Genomic DNA, 19,188 nt, shown 5'->3' on the forward strand with positions numbered 1-19,188 from the left:
ATGATGTCGTTCTTTTTTTATAGCTACATAGTATTTCATGGTGTATGTGTACCACGGTTTCTTTATCCAGTCTACTGTTGATGGGCATTGCTTCCATGCCTTTGTCATTGGGAATAGTGTTGCAGTGAACATACACGTGCGTGCGTGTGTCTTTACAGTAGAACAATTTATATTCCTTTGGGTGTATACACAGTGAGGAATTGCTGGGTCGAATGGTAACTCTGTTTAAAGTTCCTTGAGGAATTGCCACACTAATTTCCACAATGGCTGAACTAATTTATACTCCCACCTGCACAATATAAGCATTCCCTTTTCTCTACAACTTTGACAACATCTGTTAATTTTGTGACTTTTTAATAGCCATTCTGACTGGTGTGAGATGATGTTTCTTTGTGGTTTCGATTTGCATTTGTCTAATGATGAATGATGTCAAGCAGGTTTTTATATGATTGTTGGCCGCATGTATGTCTTCTTTTGAAAAAAATGTCTATTCATGTCCTTTGCACACTCTTTAATGGGGTTGTTTTTTGCTTGTATATATGTTTAAGTTCTGTATAGATTCTGGGTATTATACTTTTGTCAGATGTTTTGTTTGCAAATATTTCTGCCATCGTGTAGGTTGTTTACTCTGTTGATAGTTTATTTTGCTGTTCAGGAAGTTCTTAGGTTCCCTTTGTCAGTTTTTGGTTTTGTTGCAATTGCTTTTGACATTTTTGTCATGAAATCTTTGCCAGGTCCTATGTCCAGAATGGTATTTCCTAGGTTATTTTCCAGGCTTTTTTTTCTTTTTTTTTGGGAGACAAAGTCTTGCTCTGTCACCAAGGCTGGAGTGCAGTGGCACGATCTTGGCTCACTGCAACCTTCATCTCCCAGGTTCAAGTGATTCTCCTGCCTCAGCCTCCCCAGTATCTGTAAAGGTATGTGCCACCACACCCGGCAAATTATTTTATTTTTTTAGTAGAGACAGGGTTTCACCATGTTGGCCAGACTGGTCTGGAATTCCCAGCCTCAAGTGATCTGCCCGCCTCGCCACCCCCCAACGTGTTAGGATTACAGGCGTGAACCACTGCACCTGGCCTTTCCAGGGTTTTTATAGTTTTAGGTTGTACATTTAACTCTTAATCCATCTTGGTTTTTGTATATGGTGTAAGGAAGGGATCCGGTTTCAGTCTTCTGCGTATGGCTAGCAAGTAATTCTGGCACCACTTATGGAATAGGATGTGCTTTCCCCATTGCTTGTTTCTGTCAGCTTTGTCAAAGATCAGATGGTTGTAGGTGTGTGGCATTGTTTTTGGGCTCTCTGCTCTGTTCCATTGGTCTTTGTGTTTGTTTTTGCATCAGTACCATGCTGTTTTGGTTATTGTCACCTTTTAGTATACTTGGATGTCAGGTAAGGTGATTCTTCCTGCTTTGTTCTTTTTGCTTAGGATTGCCTTGGCTATTTGGGCTTTTTTGGTTCCTTATGGATTTTAAGATAGTTCTTTCTAATTCTGTGAAGAATGCCATTTATAGTTTGATAGGAATAGCATTGAATCTATAAATTGTTTCAGGCAGTATAGCTGTTTTAACAATATTGATTTTTCCTGTCCATGAGCATGGACTGTTTTTCCGTTTGTATCATCTCTGATTTCTTTGAGATGTTTTGTAATTCTTATTGTAGAGATCTTTCACTTCCCTGGTTAGCTGTACTCCAAGATATTTTATTCTTTTTTTTTTTGAGAGATGGGATCTTACTCTGTCGCCCAGGCTGGAGTACAGTGGTGCAATCACGGCTCACTGCAACCTCTGCCTCCTGGGTTCAAGTGATTCTCTTGCCTTAGCCTCCCCAGTAGCTGGGATTACAGGTGTGCGCCACCACACCCAGCTAATTTTTTGTATTTTTAGTAGAGACGGGGTTTCACCATGTTGACCAGGATGGTCTGTATCTCCTGATCTCGTGATCTGCTTGCTTTGGCCTCCCAAAGTGCTGGGGTTACAGGTATGAGCCACTGTGCCCAGCCTCAATTTGTCATTTCTTAGTTGTGTTTATTTAGATTTTCTCTCTTTCTTTTTTTTTTGTTTTTCATTTGTTTAGCCAGCTGTCTTGTCTATCTTATTTTTTTCAAAGAACCATTCCTCGGATTTGCTGATCTTTTGTATGGTTTTTTACATCTCAGTTTCCTTCAGTTTGGCTCTGATTTTGGTTATTTCTTGTCTTCTAGCTTTAGTGTTCGTTTGCTCTTATTTGTCAAGTTTCTCTAGTTGTGAAGTTAAGTTGTTAATTTGAGATCTAACTTTTTGATGTGAGCCTGTAGTACTGTAAACTTCCCTCTTAACACTGCCTTAGCTGTGTCCTAGAGGTTGTTATGTTGTATCTTTGTTCTCATTAGTTTCAAATAATTTATTGATTTCTGCCTTAATTTTATTATTTACCTAAATGTCATTCAGAAGTGGGTTAATTTTCATGTAATTTTATGGTTTTGAGTGATTTTCTTTTTTGTTCGAGATGGAGTCTCACTCTGTCGCCTAGGCTGGAGTGCAGCGGCGTGATCTCGGCTCACTGCAACCTCTGCCTCCTGCGTTCAAGCAATTCTCCTGCTTCAGCCTCCCATGTAGCTGGGTTTACAGGCACACACCATCACGCCTGGCTAATTTTTGTATTTTTAGGCGAGATGGGGTTTCATCATGTTGGTCAGAGTGGTCTCGAGCTGCTGACCTTGGGATCTGCCTGCCTCAGCCTCCCGAAGTGCTGGGATTATAGGCGTGAGCCACCGTGCCTGGCCTTTGAGTGATTTTCTTAGTAATGATTTTTGGTTTTCTTGTGCAGTGATCTGAGAGTATTGTTAGTAAAATACCGTTGAATTTGCTGAGGATTGTGTGGTCAGTTTTAAAGCATGTGCCATGTGACGATGAGAATAATAATATAATCAGCATTCTTAGAGAATTTCCAACGAAGAATTTTATATTCAGTTTACAAAAATCAGCCGAGCATGATGGTGCACGCCTGTAATCCCAGCTACTGGGGAGACCGAGGCATGAGAAACACTTGAACGTTGGAAGTGGAGGTTACAGTGAGCCGAGATCACACCATTGCCTCCAACCAGGGTAACACGGAGGCAGGTCCAGCTGGATGCTATGCACACAGGGGATTTGAGTAAGGAATTCCTTGCTTAGGAAACCCCAAATTTTTATAGGGGTCTATAACCAAACCTGGTTAACCTTTGCTACTGGGGGAGATAGTTATTATCCTAGAGAGCAAACCATCCTGTCTTCTTCTCTAGAGGAATATAGTAGTTCTATTTTCTAAAGTTATTCACTATAGAAACCTTTGAAAGATAATCCTGGAACAAAGGGCATCAGTCAATGCCTCCGTCCAGAAAATAGGCAGAAATATGTGAGACCCACAGAGCATTGTCCTCCAACAAAATTTCTTTCATGAGTCTCTGTAGAAGGATAATGAAGTAGTCAGTGTCTTTAACTTTACTATAGTAAGTGCAGAATTATCTCACATAACATTTTGGTGCTGTTTGCATGTCAGCTGTATTATCTACTGCTGTGTAAGAAATTACCCCAAATGGCCAGGTGTGGTGGCTCACGCCTGTAATGCCAGCACTTTGAGAGGCCAAGGCAGGTGTATCATGAGGTCAGGAAATCGAGACCATCCTGGCTAACACGGTGAAACCCCGTCTCTACCAAAAATACAAAAAAATTAGCTGGGTGTGGTGGCATGTGTCTGTAATCCCAGCTACTTGGGAGGCTGAGGCAGGAGAATGGTGTGAACCCGGGAGGCGGAGCTTGCAGTGAGCCGAGATCGCACCACTGCACTCAGCCTGGGTGGCAGAGCAAGACTCCGTCTCAAAAAAAAAAAAAAAAAAAAAAAAAAAGAAAAAAGAAATTACCCCAAATCTTAACAACTTTAAAAACAAATATATTTTTTTTTTGCCTTTTAATTATTCTTTTTTCTTTTTTTTTATTTTTTATTTTTTTATTTATTATTATTATACTTTAAGTTGTAGGGTACATATGCATAACGTGCAGGTTTGTTACATATGTATACTTGTGCCATGTTGGTGTGCTGCACCCATCAACTCGTCATTTACATCAGGTATAACTCCCAATGCAATCCCTCCCCCCTCCCCCCTCCCCATGATAGGCCCCGGTGTGTGATGTTCCCCTTCCTGAGTCCAAGTGATCTCATTGTTCAGTTCCCACCTATGAGTGAGAACATGCGGTGTTTGGTTTTCTGTTCTTGTGATAGTTGGCTAAGAATGATGGTTTCCAGCTGCATCCATGTCCCTACAAAGGACACAAACTCATCCTTTTTTATGGCTGCATAGTATTCCATGGTGTATATGTGCCACATTTTCTTAATCCAATCTGTCACTGATGGACATTTGGGTTGATTCCAAGTCTTTGCTATTGTGAATAGTGCTGCAATAAACATACGTGTGCATGTGTCTTTATAGCAGCATAATTTATAATCCTTTGGGTATATCCCCAGTAATGGGATGGCTGGGTCATATGGTACATCTAGTTCTAGATCCTTGAGGAATCGCCATACTGTTTTCCATAATGGTTGAACTAGTTTACAGTCCCACCAACAGTAAATTATTTTAAAAGTTTCTGAAGGTCAGGAACTGGAGAGTGAATTGTCTGATTGGTTCTGAAACAGGGGCTCTTATGGAAGTTGCAATCAAGCTGTCAGCTAGGGCTGCAGCCATCTGAAGGTTTGATAGCCTGCAAGATCTGCTTCCTTGCTCTGTCAGGTGGCAGTCAGCAGTCCTCAGTTCCTCACTGCTGTTTGCCAGACGCCTCAGTTCTTGCCCTGTGGATGTTTCAGGGCTGCCCATCACATGGTGGCTACTTTACCAGAGAGAGACTTCTCCCTCACCCCCTGAGAGTTTGGGTAGTTAACCAAATGGACCTAATGGACGTTACAGACCTCTCCTTTCAAAAACAGTAGCCTAGATTTTGAACTGGTAAAAAGCATGCCCTACTTCTTTATGTTGTGCTAGGGAACAGAAGAACAAACCTCCCTCAACATAATATATTTTATATGTTACATACATACAAATACACAACATAATGTATTTTAGTGATTCATCTTCTCATTTGTCTTCCCCATAAGATTATAAACTCTGTGAAGACACAGACAAGGATTCTTTGGAAGTAGTATCCTTAACACCTAGCAAGTCTTTAATATGTAATCTTGGAAAAGTAACATCAGACTTGAATGTTGAAAGTCTTGATTCTCTTATAATAATATTTTAAGTTTGAATAAGCCATTAATAAAAAGGTAAGTTAACCTTTTATTTTGTTTATTTTATTTGAGACAGAGTCTTGCTCTGTTGCCCAGGCTGGAGTGCAGTGGTGCTAATCTCAGCTCACTTCAACCTCCGCCTCCTGAATTCAAGTGATTCGCCTGCCTCAGCCTCCTGAGTAGCTGGGACTACAGGCGCACATCACCACACTTGGCTAACCTTTGTATTTTTAGTGGAGATGGGATTTCACCATGATGGCCAGGCTGGTCTCGAACTCCTGACCTCAAGGGATTCGCATGCCTCGGCCTCCCAAAGTGCTCGGATTACAGGCATTAGCCACCATGCCCGGCCTTTTAATTTTTTAATTGACATTTACCATCTGTAAATTATCATACCTGGATTGCTATTTGGGGTACTGTAATGAATTGGATTATGCTTTGGGCCAGTTAGTTTTACAGTTTTAAATAGCCATAGATGATACTCTTAACTGTGACCTGCTCATTTGTTAATCTGTCATTAGTCACAGTGGGTTGGATTACTGGCAGGATAACAGTAAACACTAACGTGCCACGTAATATGTACCCAGGTACAGTTTTGAGTGAGGTAGCCGGGGCAAGTGCCGACACAGGTTAAGTAACTGGCTTAATGTTATAGTAGTAAATGCCAATGCCGATATTCAAATCGACATCCCCAAATTCAAACATAAATCTCTGTTAAGTAATTGGTAGTAGGCAAGGGTTTAGAATTATGTGTTGGCCTTGACGTGAACATTTTAGGTATTCAGGGTTGCTCAATCCATGAACTCACCTTTAATCTGTGTAGTCTCACTGCAAAAATGGTTTCTGAATCCATTTATATTTTTATATTTTATAAAAAGAAAACACTATTTTCCTTATTAGTAATTTAAAGCACAATTTACATTCACCATAGAATAGTTTTTGATAGTATTATTATTATTATTATTAGTGTTCTGTGGTGAATGTAAATTGTGGTTTAAATTACTAATGAGGAAAATAGTGTTTCCATTTATATTTATCTTACGCTTAAGTAATTTTTGTCATTACTTGTTTTTTTTGTTTTGTTTTGTTTTGAGATGGGCCTTTGTCTCTCAGGTTGGAGTGCAGTGGCGTGATCACTACTCATTGCAGCTTCAACCTCCTGGACCCAAGTGATCCTTCTGAGTAGCTGGGATCATATGCATGCACCACCATGCCCAGCAAAATGTTTAAAATTTTGGAATGATGGGGGTACCTCGCTCTTTTGCCCAGGCTACTCCTGAACTCCTGACTTCAAGTGATCCGCTTGCCTCAGGTGTGATTATCAGCGTCTTGAGCCACCATGCCCAGCCTATTGTTACTTTTTTAGGTTGTAAATAAATAGGAATCCTCCTGTGTCTTTTGGAATATTAGCCTTTGCTCTGGTTTTTCCTCTAGAGCAGTCTCCCATTCGTTACTGTTATAGGAAATATTTGACTGTAATAACAGAGATTGACTTGTATTCAAGAGTTCTTAAATAACAATAGCTTCTCTCATTGACTGCTTTTGAATTTCTCCCAGTTTCAAGGGATTTTAATGGTTGTGCCAGAGGCTTCATTATTGTTTATATTTTTGGTTGCTACTAAGTGCTTTTAAAAATGTCCTTAGTCCTGATGCTTTTTTTATATTTAGTATTATTATTATTAGTGTTTCTGCTGTGGTGAATGTAATTTAAATTGTGCTTTAAATTACTAATGAGGAAAGTAGTGTTTTCTTAGATTGAAGCATTTGTATTGATACCACCTGCAGGCATTTTCTTCACGGCTCAGGGATGTGACTGTCAAATCTTAGGAAGAATGTGTTGTGAAATTTTACAGCAATAATTTATTTTCTTATTTCTTTTATAACCTAAATTAGCTAAAGAAGGATTGTAAAATTTTATTGATGAAGGCCAATTACAAGAGATTGTTACTAATCATTGACAGACAATCCATTTCCAACTTGGGCAATATTTTTCCTATCTTATACTGAGAAGATACTTGTTATCTGAAATAGTGGTTTTAATTTTATTCCAGAATTATGCTTCGTTTGTTCACAACATCATGCACTTAATTCATATTAGAACCCTAGTTAGTTGTCTCTTTAGACTTTCACCTTTTGAATTTGTCTGATGGATTCTTCATGTTGTCACCACCTTCTGTACTTTCGTGTGTCCCCATGCAATAGGTAGTCTCGTCTTTACAGAAATATTCTTTCTAGGCACTTTTAACCTGACCGCAAACAAATAAATCTTTTTTTAAGACTACTTTTTTTTTTTTTTTTTGGAGACGGAGTCTTGCTCTGTCGCCCAGGCTAAAGTATGCAGTGGCGCGATCTCGGCTCACTGCAAGCTCTGCCTCCCAGGTTCAAGCGATTCTCCTGCCTCAACTTCCCGAGTAGCTGGACTACAGGTGTGTGCCACCACGCCTGGCTAATTTTTTTTATTTTTAGTAGAGACGGGGATTCACCGTGTTAGCCAGGATGGCCTTGATCTCCTGACCTTGTGATCTACCCACCTCGGCCTCCCAAAGTGCTGGGATTATAGGCATGAACGACCGCTGCCAGCCTGTTTTTTTTTTTTTTTTTTTTGTTTGTTTTAATAGCAGTTTTAGATTCACTGCAAAATTGAAAGCACAGTGATAACCTATGAACTTCCTGCCACGATGCATGCATAGCCACCCCCAGGATCAGCATCCTCCTCCAGAGTAGTACATTTGTTAGAAATGATGAACCTCCATTGACACATCATTTGTACAGTTTTTAAAAACTTTTACATTTTAACTCTTTTATATTGAAAATCTTGGTTTTTTAAATGACATTTACCTATTATCTTGTAATGTAGATGAGATATTTCAAATATACTAAGGTTTTAAGATTTTCTTGCAGTCCTTTGTGTCCTTACATTGTGTCACACATCTTAATAATCTAAAGATACCCTTTTGTTGAAGTAAAAAGATAGGTTGCGTATGTTTTAAATAATTTTTTTTAAGTGAAGAAAAGTGGTGGTTAGTACATACATAATAGCAAGTCATGCTGTCTATTCTCAGTGCTTTTAAAAAAAGCAAGTCATCAAAAGGTTTCATTGATATCTCTGCATATCATGTTTTTATTTTCACTTTACCAGCTCTTTTGTGTGTGTGTGTATGTGTGTGTTTCCTGGTTTAATCACTTTTCTGACAATTACCAGGTACATTTTGGAAGTGGTTATTATTAGCGGAATTGCAGGATGTATAACCAAGAAGGTATTAACATGTATAAGGAATATCTGCAGTGATAAGAAAATGACAGTCCATTAGAAAAGTGATCAAAATCATTGAACAGATTCTTACTTCACTCAAGAAAATACATGACTAGGCCAGGCGTGATGGCTTGTGCCTGTAATCCCAGCACTTTGGGAGGCCGGGGCAGGTGGATTACCTGAGGTCAAGAGTTAGAGAATAGCCTGGCCAACATGGTGAAACCCTGTCTCTACTAAAAATACAGAAAGTAGCCAGATGTGGTGTGTATACACACACACACACACGTACATATATGTATGTATGTAAAACCATAGGCCACTGTGCATATATATATGCGCGCGCACGCGCGCACACACACACATATATATCTCTGTGGCTTGTCTGTGACTAAAGATAAATTTTCTTTTTTTTTCAGCAGTGATGCCTTTTTATTTATTTTGCATGATTGTACTAGTTAGAGCTTCCAGAACAGTAGAATAGAAATGGGGAGAGCAGACATCCTTATCTTGTTTCTGGTATTAGGGGGAAAACATTTGGTCTTTAATAGTTAAATCTGATGTTATCTGTAGGTTTTTCATTGATGTTCCTCTATTCCTACTTCATTGAGAATTGTGATCAGGAATGAATGTTTCATATTGTCAGATGATTTTCTGTGTCTGATATGCTGATCATATGGATTTTCTTTTTTAGAATGTTGATTATGATGAATTACATCAGTTGAATTTTGAATACTGACCCAAGTTTGTGTTCCTGGAATAAATCCCATTTGATCATGATGTTTTATCCTTTTGATATATTATTTGATTTGATTTGTTGAACCTTTTTCTGCAATGTTTATATCTACATTATGAGGAAAATTGGTCTGTAGTTTTCTTATAATGTCTTTGCCTGGCTTTGGAATAAAAAATGCTGGCTTCCTAGGATCAAGACTGGAAGTATTTCCTCTTTTTTTTTTCTTTTTTTACTTTTTAGGAGGAATTTGTAGTATTTCTTTCATAATATCAAGAAAGAAGATACCAATGCAGTTTTTATGGGAAGATTTTGAACAATAAATTCATTTTTTAAAATAGATACATGGTTATTCAGATTTTTTTTTCTTGTTTGGACCTTGTGTCTTTTCAGTTATTTGCCCATTTTATCTGAGTTTTCACATGTACAGGTATTACATGATAATATTCCCTTGTATCTTTTTAATACCTCAAAAATACATAGTGACGTTATCTCACTTATTGCTCATGATGGTAATTTGTGTTTTCTCTCCCTACCCAGTCTGCCTGGCCAGAAATTTGTTAATTGCTTTCATTTTCTTAAAGAACCAGCTTTTGGTTTCACTGATTTTCTCGACTGTTCTTATGCTTTTTTATTTTACTTATTATAGTTCATATCATTATTATATTTTCATTCTTCCATTTACTTTGGATTAAGTTTGCTATTAAGTTTTAGTTTTCTAAGGTAGAAACTAAGATTACTTTTTTGAGATCTTTTCTGATATAGGCATTTAGTGCTATAAATTTCCCTCTGAGTTTTGCTTTAACAGCATTTCATCGATTCTGATAATGTTTTCATTTTCACTTAATGTAAGAAATACCTCCTAATTTCCTTTTGATTTCTTCTTTAGCCTATGGGTTATTTTGAATTGTGTTACTTAGTTTCCAAATTTCTGAGTATTTTCTCTTCTTGGTTTGTAATTTAATTCTGTTATGGTCTGAGGACATACTTTGTGTGATTTGAATCCTCTTATTTCTTTTTTTTTTTTTTTTTGGAAATGGAGTCTCACTCTGTGGCCCAGGCTGCAGTGCAGTGGTGTGATCTCAACTGTGCAACCTCTGCCTCCTGGGTTTAAGAAGTTCTGCCTCAGCATCCCAAATAGCTGGGACTACAGGCGTGCACCACCACGCCCAGCCCATTTTTGTATTTTTAGTAAGAGACGCATTTTGTCACATTAGCCAGGCTGATATTGAACTCCTGACCTCAGGTGATCCACTAGCTTCGGCCTCTCATAGTGTTGTGATTACAGGCGTGAGCCACCACGCCCGGCCGAATCCTCTTATTTCTATTGAGACTTGTTTTATGGTATAGTACATTATGTATCTTGGTAAATGTTTTGTGTGTCCTTGAAAAGAGTATTTGTTGTTGAGTGTAGTGATCTATAAGTGGTAATTAGGTCAAGCTGGTTGATAGTGTGTTCAAATCTTCCATATCCTTACTGATTTTATGTCTGCTTGCTTTTATTTTATCAATTTTGGGGGAAGGAAGTATTAAAATCTTCAGTGACACAGAATGTGTCTTTATGTTACGTTACTGTGAACAAATTTCTTTTTTCCACCCCTTCCCTTTTTTTTTTTTTTTTTTTTGAGACAGAGTCTCGCTCTGTCACCCAGGCTGGAGTGCAGTGGCCCGCTGTTGGCTCACTGCAAGCTCCGCCTCCCAGGTTCACGCCATTCTCCTGCTTCAGGCTCCCGAGTAGCTAGGACTACAGGTGCCCACTACCTTGCCCGGCTAGTTTTTTTTTTGTATTTTTTAGTAGAGACGGGGTTTCGCGGTGTTAGCCAGGATGGTCTCGATCTCCTGACATCATGATCCACCCATCTCGGCCTCCCAAAATGCTGGGATTACAGGCTTGAGCCACTGCGCCTGGCTCCCCCTTTTTTCAATCATTGTGTGTGTTGGGGGTGATTCTCAGCTTTCCCTAGCACTTTGAAAGTTTTCAGTGGTTATATAGAGACACCGCCCAATCAGAAGGCTGAGAAACCACTCTCAGCAGAGCTCGGGTGACACTTAATATTATCTTTATTAAGAAAATAAAGAGACTTTGCTGAAAATACTTCCAGAACATTGTCTGTCATGGAATTCTGAACTTCTGGTTAACTGTATAAATAGAATCTATTTTTTGCTAGACAAGGAAAAGGGAATCTTTATCTTTGGCTAGCAAGTCACCCAAATAGCTAAAAAGGAGAGTTTTAACATTTTCTTCTTTGGATTCTTTTTACTATCTTAGGTAGAGTTTTAGTTACAGAAATCTTGGCTGTGCTGGAGGCATGGAAGTAGAAGAAACCAGAGCAATGAATTTAATGGTTACTTAACAGTTCATTCTTGATCTTTTCGTGTTTGTAATCTGATAAGATTTTTTTTTTCTTTTAGAAACAGGGTCTCACTGTATTGCCCAGTCTGGTATCGAACTCTCGGGCTCAAACAATCCTCATGCCTTAGCCTTCCAAAGTGCTAGGATTACAGGTGTGAGCCACTGCACCTGGCTAAGATTTGTTTTTTGAGAAGCCAAAACAAAAAAAAAAGAAAAACAACTGTTTGATAAATGCATGGTTTTTATATTAAATAGTACAAATAGTGAAGTGCACAGGTGTATCCACCAAACCCTTAAGTCATGGTGATCTTCAAGTACCTGAGACTTTCTGGCACCCTGCCTAATGCTGTTAGCAGGGTCCATAGCACTGTTATTGTCCCATACTCCTTTTCTGTCCTCTGGTGAAGCAGCGAACTGAATAAAGTTTGAGTCTTTGTCTAGTAACTGTACTTGTTTTCTTGTGTGCTGGGCAACGTCGTACACCTTGGGGTGTCCATTGCTAATAGCCATTATAGTGTGCATAGTTACCTAAGCCCAAGGAATTGGGGTCATTTCTGGTGGAGTTACTGGAGTGTTCATTTTCTCTGATTCCCTGGGTGTTAGGTTAGTGTGGTCTGGTGCATGGAGATAGGGACCACTCTTCTGGCAGCATGGATGTTAGAGGAGATGCCCTGTGAGCAAGGTGCTATTATGTGAGAAGGGAATGAAAAATGAATGGTCAGAAGATACTAATTTTGTAGGAAACCAAGAGTTACAATATGAGAATATACATAGACTTGAAATTGTGTATATCACATTTTGAAAATTAGAAGTAAGTGTTTTATAGTTGTTTTTTTTAAAAAAATGTTATTACTAGCCAGGCATGGTGGTATATACTTCTTGGAGGCTGAGTTGAGAAGGTTGCTTGAACCCAGGAGTTCGAGGATGCAGTGAGCCCTGTTCGTGCTGCTCTACTGCCCAGCCTGGGTGACAGAGCTAGCCCCCATCTCTTGTGTAGTTTGCCTTTTTATAGAGATAATAGTTTTAGCTAGACTGAGGGCTTCAGGGATACTGTACTCCACTAGTAATTTTGTTGTTGTTAGCTTTCAAAGCCCTTGAGAAAAGAAGCTGCTGTGCTTATGCTGTGATTACATTGGAAATAGTGCTCCTCTGTTTTTGCTCACATGTACACACTTTGGCTAATTGAGAATTTGAATCTGAAACATGTACTAGTGTGATATAGATTTCTTTTTATGCATAAATTATTTTTAAATTTAGAGACTTAAATATTAGCAATAATGTATGTTTAGTATATAGATTTTAATTAAGACATCCCATGTTTTCTGTGTACTAAGACCAGGAAGCAGTCCTCTAGTTATTAAAATTGGAGTGTATTTCTTACTAGTTGACAAAACATGGGTTTTGGAGTCAGACCTAGTTTCTAGCCCTGAACCTAGTACTTCATAATCTGTGATACTTGGTATTCTCTGTAGCAGTGTAAAAATAATACCATCTACTTTGTAGAGTGGTTTCAAGAATTATGATAGATCAGTCTTTCCTAAATACTTGTGTTATAAAATGCAACTAGGTCTCTGAAGAAATAATTCCATGAACACATATGTCAGGAATACGCAGCATTTTCTGTTCTCTTAAAGGTTCTCACTCTGTATTAAAACATTAGGCCTATGGTCAAGAAATCTGGTTTTCTTTGTTCAACACTGCGTTTCTCTAACAGAACTTCTCCCTTCTTCCTTCCCACTGCCCTGATCCCCTATCGAACACCTGCAGTATATTATAGTTTATTTTTGTTTCATGGAACATGGTTTTGAAAATAAAGTGCCTAGCACAGTGTTCCTAATTCATACCGGATAAACAGTTTCATTTCCTGCTTTGAATGTTAATTTTAATGGTTTCAAAACTGTATTGTAGGCTGGGCGCGGTGGCTTATGCCTGTAATCCCAGCACTTTGGGAGGCCAAGGTGGGTGGATCACCTGAGGTCAGGAGTTACAGATTAGCCTGGTCAGCATGGCAAAACCCTAACTCTGCTGAAAACACAAAAATTAGCCGGGTGTGGTGGTGCAAGCCTATAATTCCAGCTACACGGGAGACTGAGGCAGGAGAATGGCTTGAACCCAGGAGACAGAGGTTGCAGTGCGCCAAGATGGCCAATGAACTCTAGCCTGGGTGATGGAGCAAAACTCAGTTGTCAAAAAATATAAATAAATAAATAACTGTATTATAAACTCAGAGCTCATCTTTTTAATTAATTTTAGTTTAATCTTCTAAGTAGTAAGGCATTTAATAATACATTTTATTCCTAATTCACTATCATTTAGTTCATATATTTAGCCAAAATGTTGTCATACACCTTGAGATTCAAATCCAGGAAAAGCAAGTGCAAAGGCAATAGAAGGGTGAGAATCTCAGGAACTCAGTAGCTGGTCACATTCCTGCTTCACATAGGAATAATCCAACACAATTTAAATATTCATAAATATATTCTTGACGTGTTATTGAGAGCCCCCTGGGAATATATTGAAGGATCTGGTTAGATACTTCCTACACCTGCTTTAGACCTCTTAAGACGAGGCACAAGCCATCCACATCTTTACTGAGTAATTTGTAAGAATTCTGCAGATTAAAAGAGAAATAGATGTCTTTACAATTAAAAAGCAAATGTTAAAAGAATTTAAAATCTGTTTCCAATGTAAAAAAGTAGTAAAATACTGTTTTAGAAAAATTGAAGAAATTGAAAAAGCATAGCTAAAAAGAATAAAATTATAGATAAAGAGAGTAAGAGTAATTTTATACCCAGGAATGTCCATTGCTAAAATCTTATCCTCTGTATTTCACAAAAAGTATACCATATTATCTGCGCTAGTTTGTAGCTTGCTTATTTTGCTTAAAAATGGAAAGCAAAGAACTTCTCGTGCCAGATATCAGTGAGGCACCCTACTTCCCCTCAAGAATCTACCTTAGTAGGGTGTCCTCTATTCCTCTATAACTGATTTCTTCCTTTCTTTCTTCTTCTTCTTTCTTTCTTTTTTTTTTTTTTTTTTGTTGAGGTGAAGTCTCACTCTGTCGCCCAGGCTGGAGTGCAGTGGTGCAATCTTGGCTCACTGCAACCTCTGCTTTCTGGATTCAAGCAATTCTTCTTCATCGGCCTTCCGAGTAGCTGGGATTACAGGCATTTGCCACCACATCTGACGAATTTTTTGTATTTTTAATAGAGACGGGGTTTCACCATCTTGGCCAGGCTGGTCTCTCGAACTCCAGACCTCAGGTGATCTGCCCTCCTTGGCCTCCCAAAGTGCTGGGATTACAGGCATGGGCCACTGTGCCCCACCTCATTTCTTCATTTGTAAGGAATGTTTCCAGGCAGGAGTTAGAAGTTGGCAGAATAGTGATGAGAGGAACAAGCCCTATTAGAACGTAAATTAAGACATGCATTGTACAGTTTCTAGTTAGTTACGAATAAACTATTGATGCATGCAGAATTATACAGAGTAAAGATTGTTTATTTTTGTCAGTTTTCTTGTACATATCCAAAAAGATTTGAATTTAACTTGTTTAGGAGAAAAAAGTCTTTAAATACCAAGAGCTGGTGTGTGCATAACGTACACACCTAGGTTGAAATACAGAACCTTGGCCAAGCGTGGTGGCTCATGCCTATGATCCCAGCATTTTGGGAGGGGAGACTTACGGATTGCTTGAGCCTAGGAGTTCAAGACCAGCCTGGGTAATGTCATGAAACCCTGTCTCTACAAAAAGTACAAAAATTATCTGGGCATGGTGGTGTGTGCCTGTAGTTCCAGCTACTTGGGAGGCTGAGGTGGGAGGACCTCTTGAGCCTGGGAATCAGAGGTTGCAGTGAGCTGAGATCTTGCCATTGCACTCCAGTCTAGACAGCAGAGTGAGACCCTGTCTTAAAAATAAATAAGTAAAATAAGTAAATAGGGAACCTCAAGTTATTGTTACGGTGTGCTGGATGGTTCATTGCCTCCTTAAATTAAAACAAGAAGTCTAATAGGAATCGATAGAACACTTTTTGCTAAGGCTGGATTGCAGTTGCACACTTTTCGCTCAGGCTCATTGCAGCCTCCACCTCCCAGGTTCAAGTGGTTCTCTCCCCTCAGCCTCCTAAGTAGCTGGGACTACAGGTGCTCGCCACCATGCCCCGCTGATTTTTGTATTTTTACTAGAGACCGGGTTTCACCATGTTGGCCAGGCTAGTCTCGAACTCCTGACCTGAAGTCATCCACCTGCCTCTGCCTCCCAAAGTGCTGAGATTACAGGTGTGAGCCACCACGCCCAGCCAACACTTTTTCTTGTTGAAAGATATTCCTGAAAAAAATGTATTAGTAAACGTGTTTTAGTCTGCGTGTGTTATGTAGAGCTTTCTTTAATGATATCAAGAATTGACAAAAGAGATGAAATGTTTTCACTACTTTTCCAGTATTTTGAATTTTTTTTCTTTCTTTTTAAGGTGGCTATCATCCAGTGAAAATTGGAGACCTCTTCAATGGCCGGTATCATGTTATTAGAAAGCTTGGATGGGGGCACTTCTCTACTGTCTGGCTGTGCTGGGATATGCAGTAAGTGTTCTTTGTCATTTGTGCATTTGTTTCCTGGAGTAGTTCAACATATGTGTTCTAAGAAGGTATGGCTGAGGGTCACCACTGCTTTGTTGAGGTATGTGAAGTGCTTAGCACAGGCCTGCCTCAGCTGGCTAGATTCCTTTCTGCCCCACTGCCTTAGTTTGAAGTTCATTTGAAATCTTAAAATATTACTTGCTTCCAGCTTTATTTCAAAGTTAATTCACTGAAATTGTTTTACATTGGGATTATATTATTTTTCTAGTAATTCATCCATATCAAACATAATGTATAGTATAGGCTTTTCAGTGTATAGGCTTTTCAAATCAGTCATTTCTAACTTTTCAAAGCCATGACACATAGTAAGAAGCTTCATTGCTACTCCGCATATATATATATACACACATGTATTTTGTGCGTATGTGTGTGTGTTCTGAAACAAAAGTGTTAGAGGAGAGTGGTTTTCACTATTAGGTTGGTGAGTAATATTTGTGATAATTCTGGTATTTTTCTAGTCTTGTTTTAATTAGGGAAAAAACAAAACAACAAAGCATAAAAGAGACTGTCTTGACCCATACAACTATTTAATGTGGCCCCACCATTTGAAAAGTACTATTTTAAAGGAAAGCTTATGTTTTTGTTTATTGGATAGATCTCATATAAGTTGAATATCCCTTATCTGAAATGCTTTGAGACCAGAAGTGTTTTGGATTTTGGAATATTTGTGTATATACACAATGACCTTAGAGATGTGACCCAGATCTAAACACAAAATTCATTGTATTTCATATACACCATATATACATAGCCTGAAGGCGGTTTTATACAACATTTTAAATAATCTTGTGCAACATACAAAGCTTTTACTGAGTTTTGATTGCAGTCAGAGTTGGAATTTTACACTGTGGTGTCATGTCGACACACTCATAATGTTTTAGGTTTTGGGGCATTTTGGATTTTACATTTTCCAATTACGGATGCTTAACCTGAATACTAATGATTTCTTTCACTGATAATATAAATACTTTTTTTTTTTTTTTAAAGGGGGAAAAGATTTGTTGCAATGAAAGTTGTAAAAAGTGCCCAGCATTATACGGAGACAGCCTTGGATGAAATAAAATTGCTCAAATGTGTAAGTACTTTAAAAATGTGAATGATATAAGAAAATTTAATGACTTAAAATTTTACAGAAAGGTTTTTCTGGGTAATACTAAATTAAAGTCAAGTTTGGCTGGGCATGGTGGCTCATGCCTATAATCTCAGCACTTTGGGAGGCCAAGGTGAGCAGATCACTTGAGGTCAAGAGTTCAAGACGAGCCTGGCAAACATGGTGAAACCCCGTCTCTACTAAAAATACAAAAAAATAGCCAGGCATGGTGGTGGGCGTCTGTAATCTCAGCTACTTGGGTGGCTGAGGCATGGGTATCACTTGAACTTGGGAGGCAGAGGTTGCAGTGAGCTGAGATCGTACCACTGCACTCCAGACTGGGCTATAGAGCAAGACTCTGTCTCAAAATAAAAAATAAAAATGAAAATAAATCAAGTTTATTCTTTATAACTTTGTGATGATTTTTTATTTTAAAACACACTTGTATTTAAACAGTATTGCTGTTATAATGGGAAAACGTGCTTTGTCTTAAACTCTGTGTTCTCGCATTCCTTTTTCTTGGCATAGGTTCGAGAAAGTGATCCCAGTGACCCAAACAAAGACATGGTGGTCCAGCTCATTGACGACTTCAAGATTTCAGGCATGAATGGGATACGTATCCTTTACTTCCTGATTTATTTATATTTTTACCTTTTAACAAATGAAAATATTTCAAGCTCCTATAATCTCTGTTTTCTGCTGTATCACCTTCAACATAAACTCTCTAGGAACGCTGTCAAGTATTATAAAGTGGTCCACCTAGGATGGTTTGCATGGCTTTTCAGGGTATTTGGTATAGGAGCATCTTAGAAACTTACTTTTAACACAACAACTTGACTTAATTTTGGTGTGGAATTAATGATCTTTTCCTGTTAATTGTGGTAAAGTTTTTTTGTAGTGGTAAATAAAAGCATACATCAGCAACACTTCTTTGTGTTTTAAACTTTCGAAAACCAGTGCGCAAGGACAATTTGTGTGTGCCCCAGTGGCTGCAAAGCACCATGTGAGAATGGAGCATTGGTTAAGATAAAAGGAAAAGTGCTCTGTAAATGTCCACATCCCAGGGTAGCACTTGACTGCTCTTAGTTCTGAATAGTACTAGTAGTTGCCACATTCTGTTTCCAGAATTATACAACTGAGCCTTTCAAGTAATTGTCCCCAGAGGCTCATCTTTCTGTCAGGTGAATATGGAAACATTTTGGTTTTCTTGATTTTATTCCCAGTTATCTATATTGCAAAAGTTTAGGAAAGGTAAAATGATGCATTTTCTTTTTTTTGAGACGGAGTCTCGCTCTGTTGCCCAGGCTGGAGTGCAGTGGCCGCATCTCAGCTCACTGCAAGCTCCGCCTCCCGGGTTCCCGCCATTCTCGTGCCTCAGCCTCCCGAGTAGCTGGGACTACAGGCGCCGCCACCTCGCCCGGCTAGTTTTTCGTATTTTTTAGTAGAGACGAGGTTTCACCATGTTAGCCAGGATGGTCTTGATCTCCTGACCTCGTGATCCGCCCGTCTCGGCCTCCCAAAGTGCTGGGATTACAGGCTTGAGCCACCGCGCCCGGCAAATGATGCATTTTCTATACTCCTTGATATATCTGAGATAAGCCAGTGCTTGATAGAAAATACCTTTATTGTTTTTCTTTACAAACTTTTTGGGAGAAATTTCAAACCTATATGAAAGAGAGAGTATACTGCAGTAAATCGTTGTAAATTTGTCCCTCAAGTTTAATAATTGTCCTGGTCTGGCCATAATTGATCCATCTATCTTTTTTTGCTGAATTATTGTAGAGCAAATCCTAGAAGTCATGTCCTTTTACTTCTACGAATGTCTTTGTGAATCTTTGAAAAAATATGAACCTTTAAACATAACCATAAAACTCACCAAAGACATTAACAA

The 19,188-nt window shown here is 38.7% G+C and overlaps 1 protein-coding gene across 18 annotated transcripts in view; it reads left to right on the forward strand.

Annotated features, from left to right (window-relative positions):
• SRPK2 (SRSF protein kinase 2) overlaps window positions 1-19,188 on the forward strand; it is a 299,124-nt gene that overhangs the window by 226,101 nt on the left and 53,835 nt on the right. For all 18 annotated transcript variants that reach the window (XM_017957047.3, XM_017957045.3, XM_017957049.1 and 15 more), the window contains 3 exons: window positions 16,042-16,150; window positions 17,195-17,282; window positions 17,826-17,913. In XM_017957047.3, the coding sequence (XP_017812536.1) occupies window positions 16,042-16,150; window positions 17,195-17,282; window positions 17,826-17,913 (285 nt within the window). The remainder of the gene's footprint in view (window positions 1-16,041; window positions 16,151-17,194; window positions 17,283-17,825; window positions 17,914-19,188) is intronic.

Source organism: Papio anubis, chromosome 4 (assembly GCF_008728515.1).
Source record: "Papio anubis isolate 15944 chromosome 4, Panubis1.0, whole genome shotgun sequence".
NCBI classification, from domain to species: Eukaryota; Metazoa; Chordata; class Mammalia; order Primates; family Cercopithecidae; genus Papio; species Papio anubis.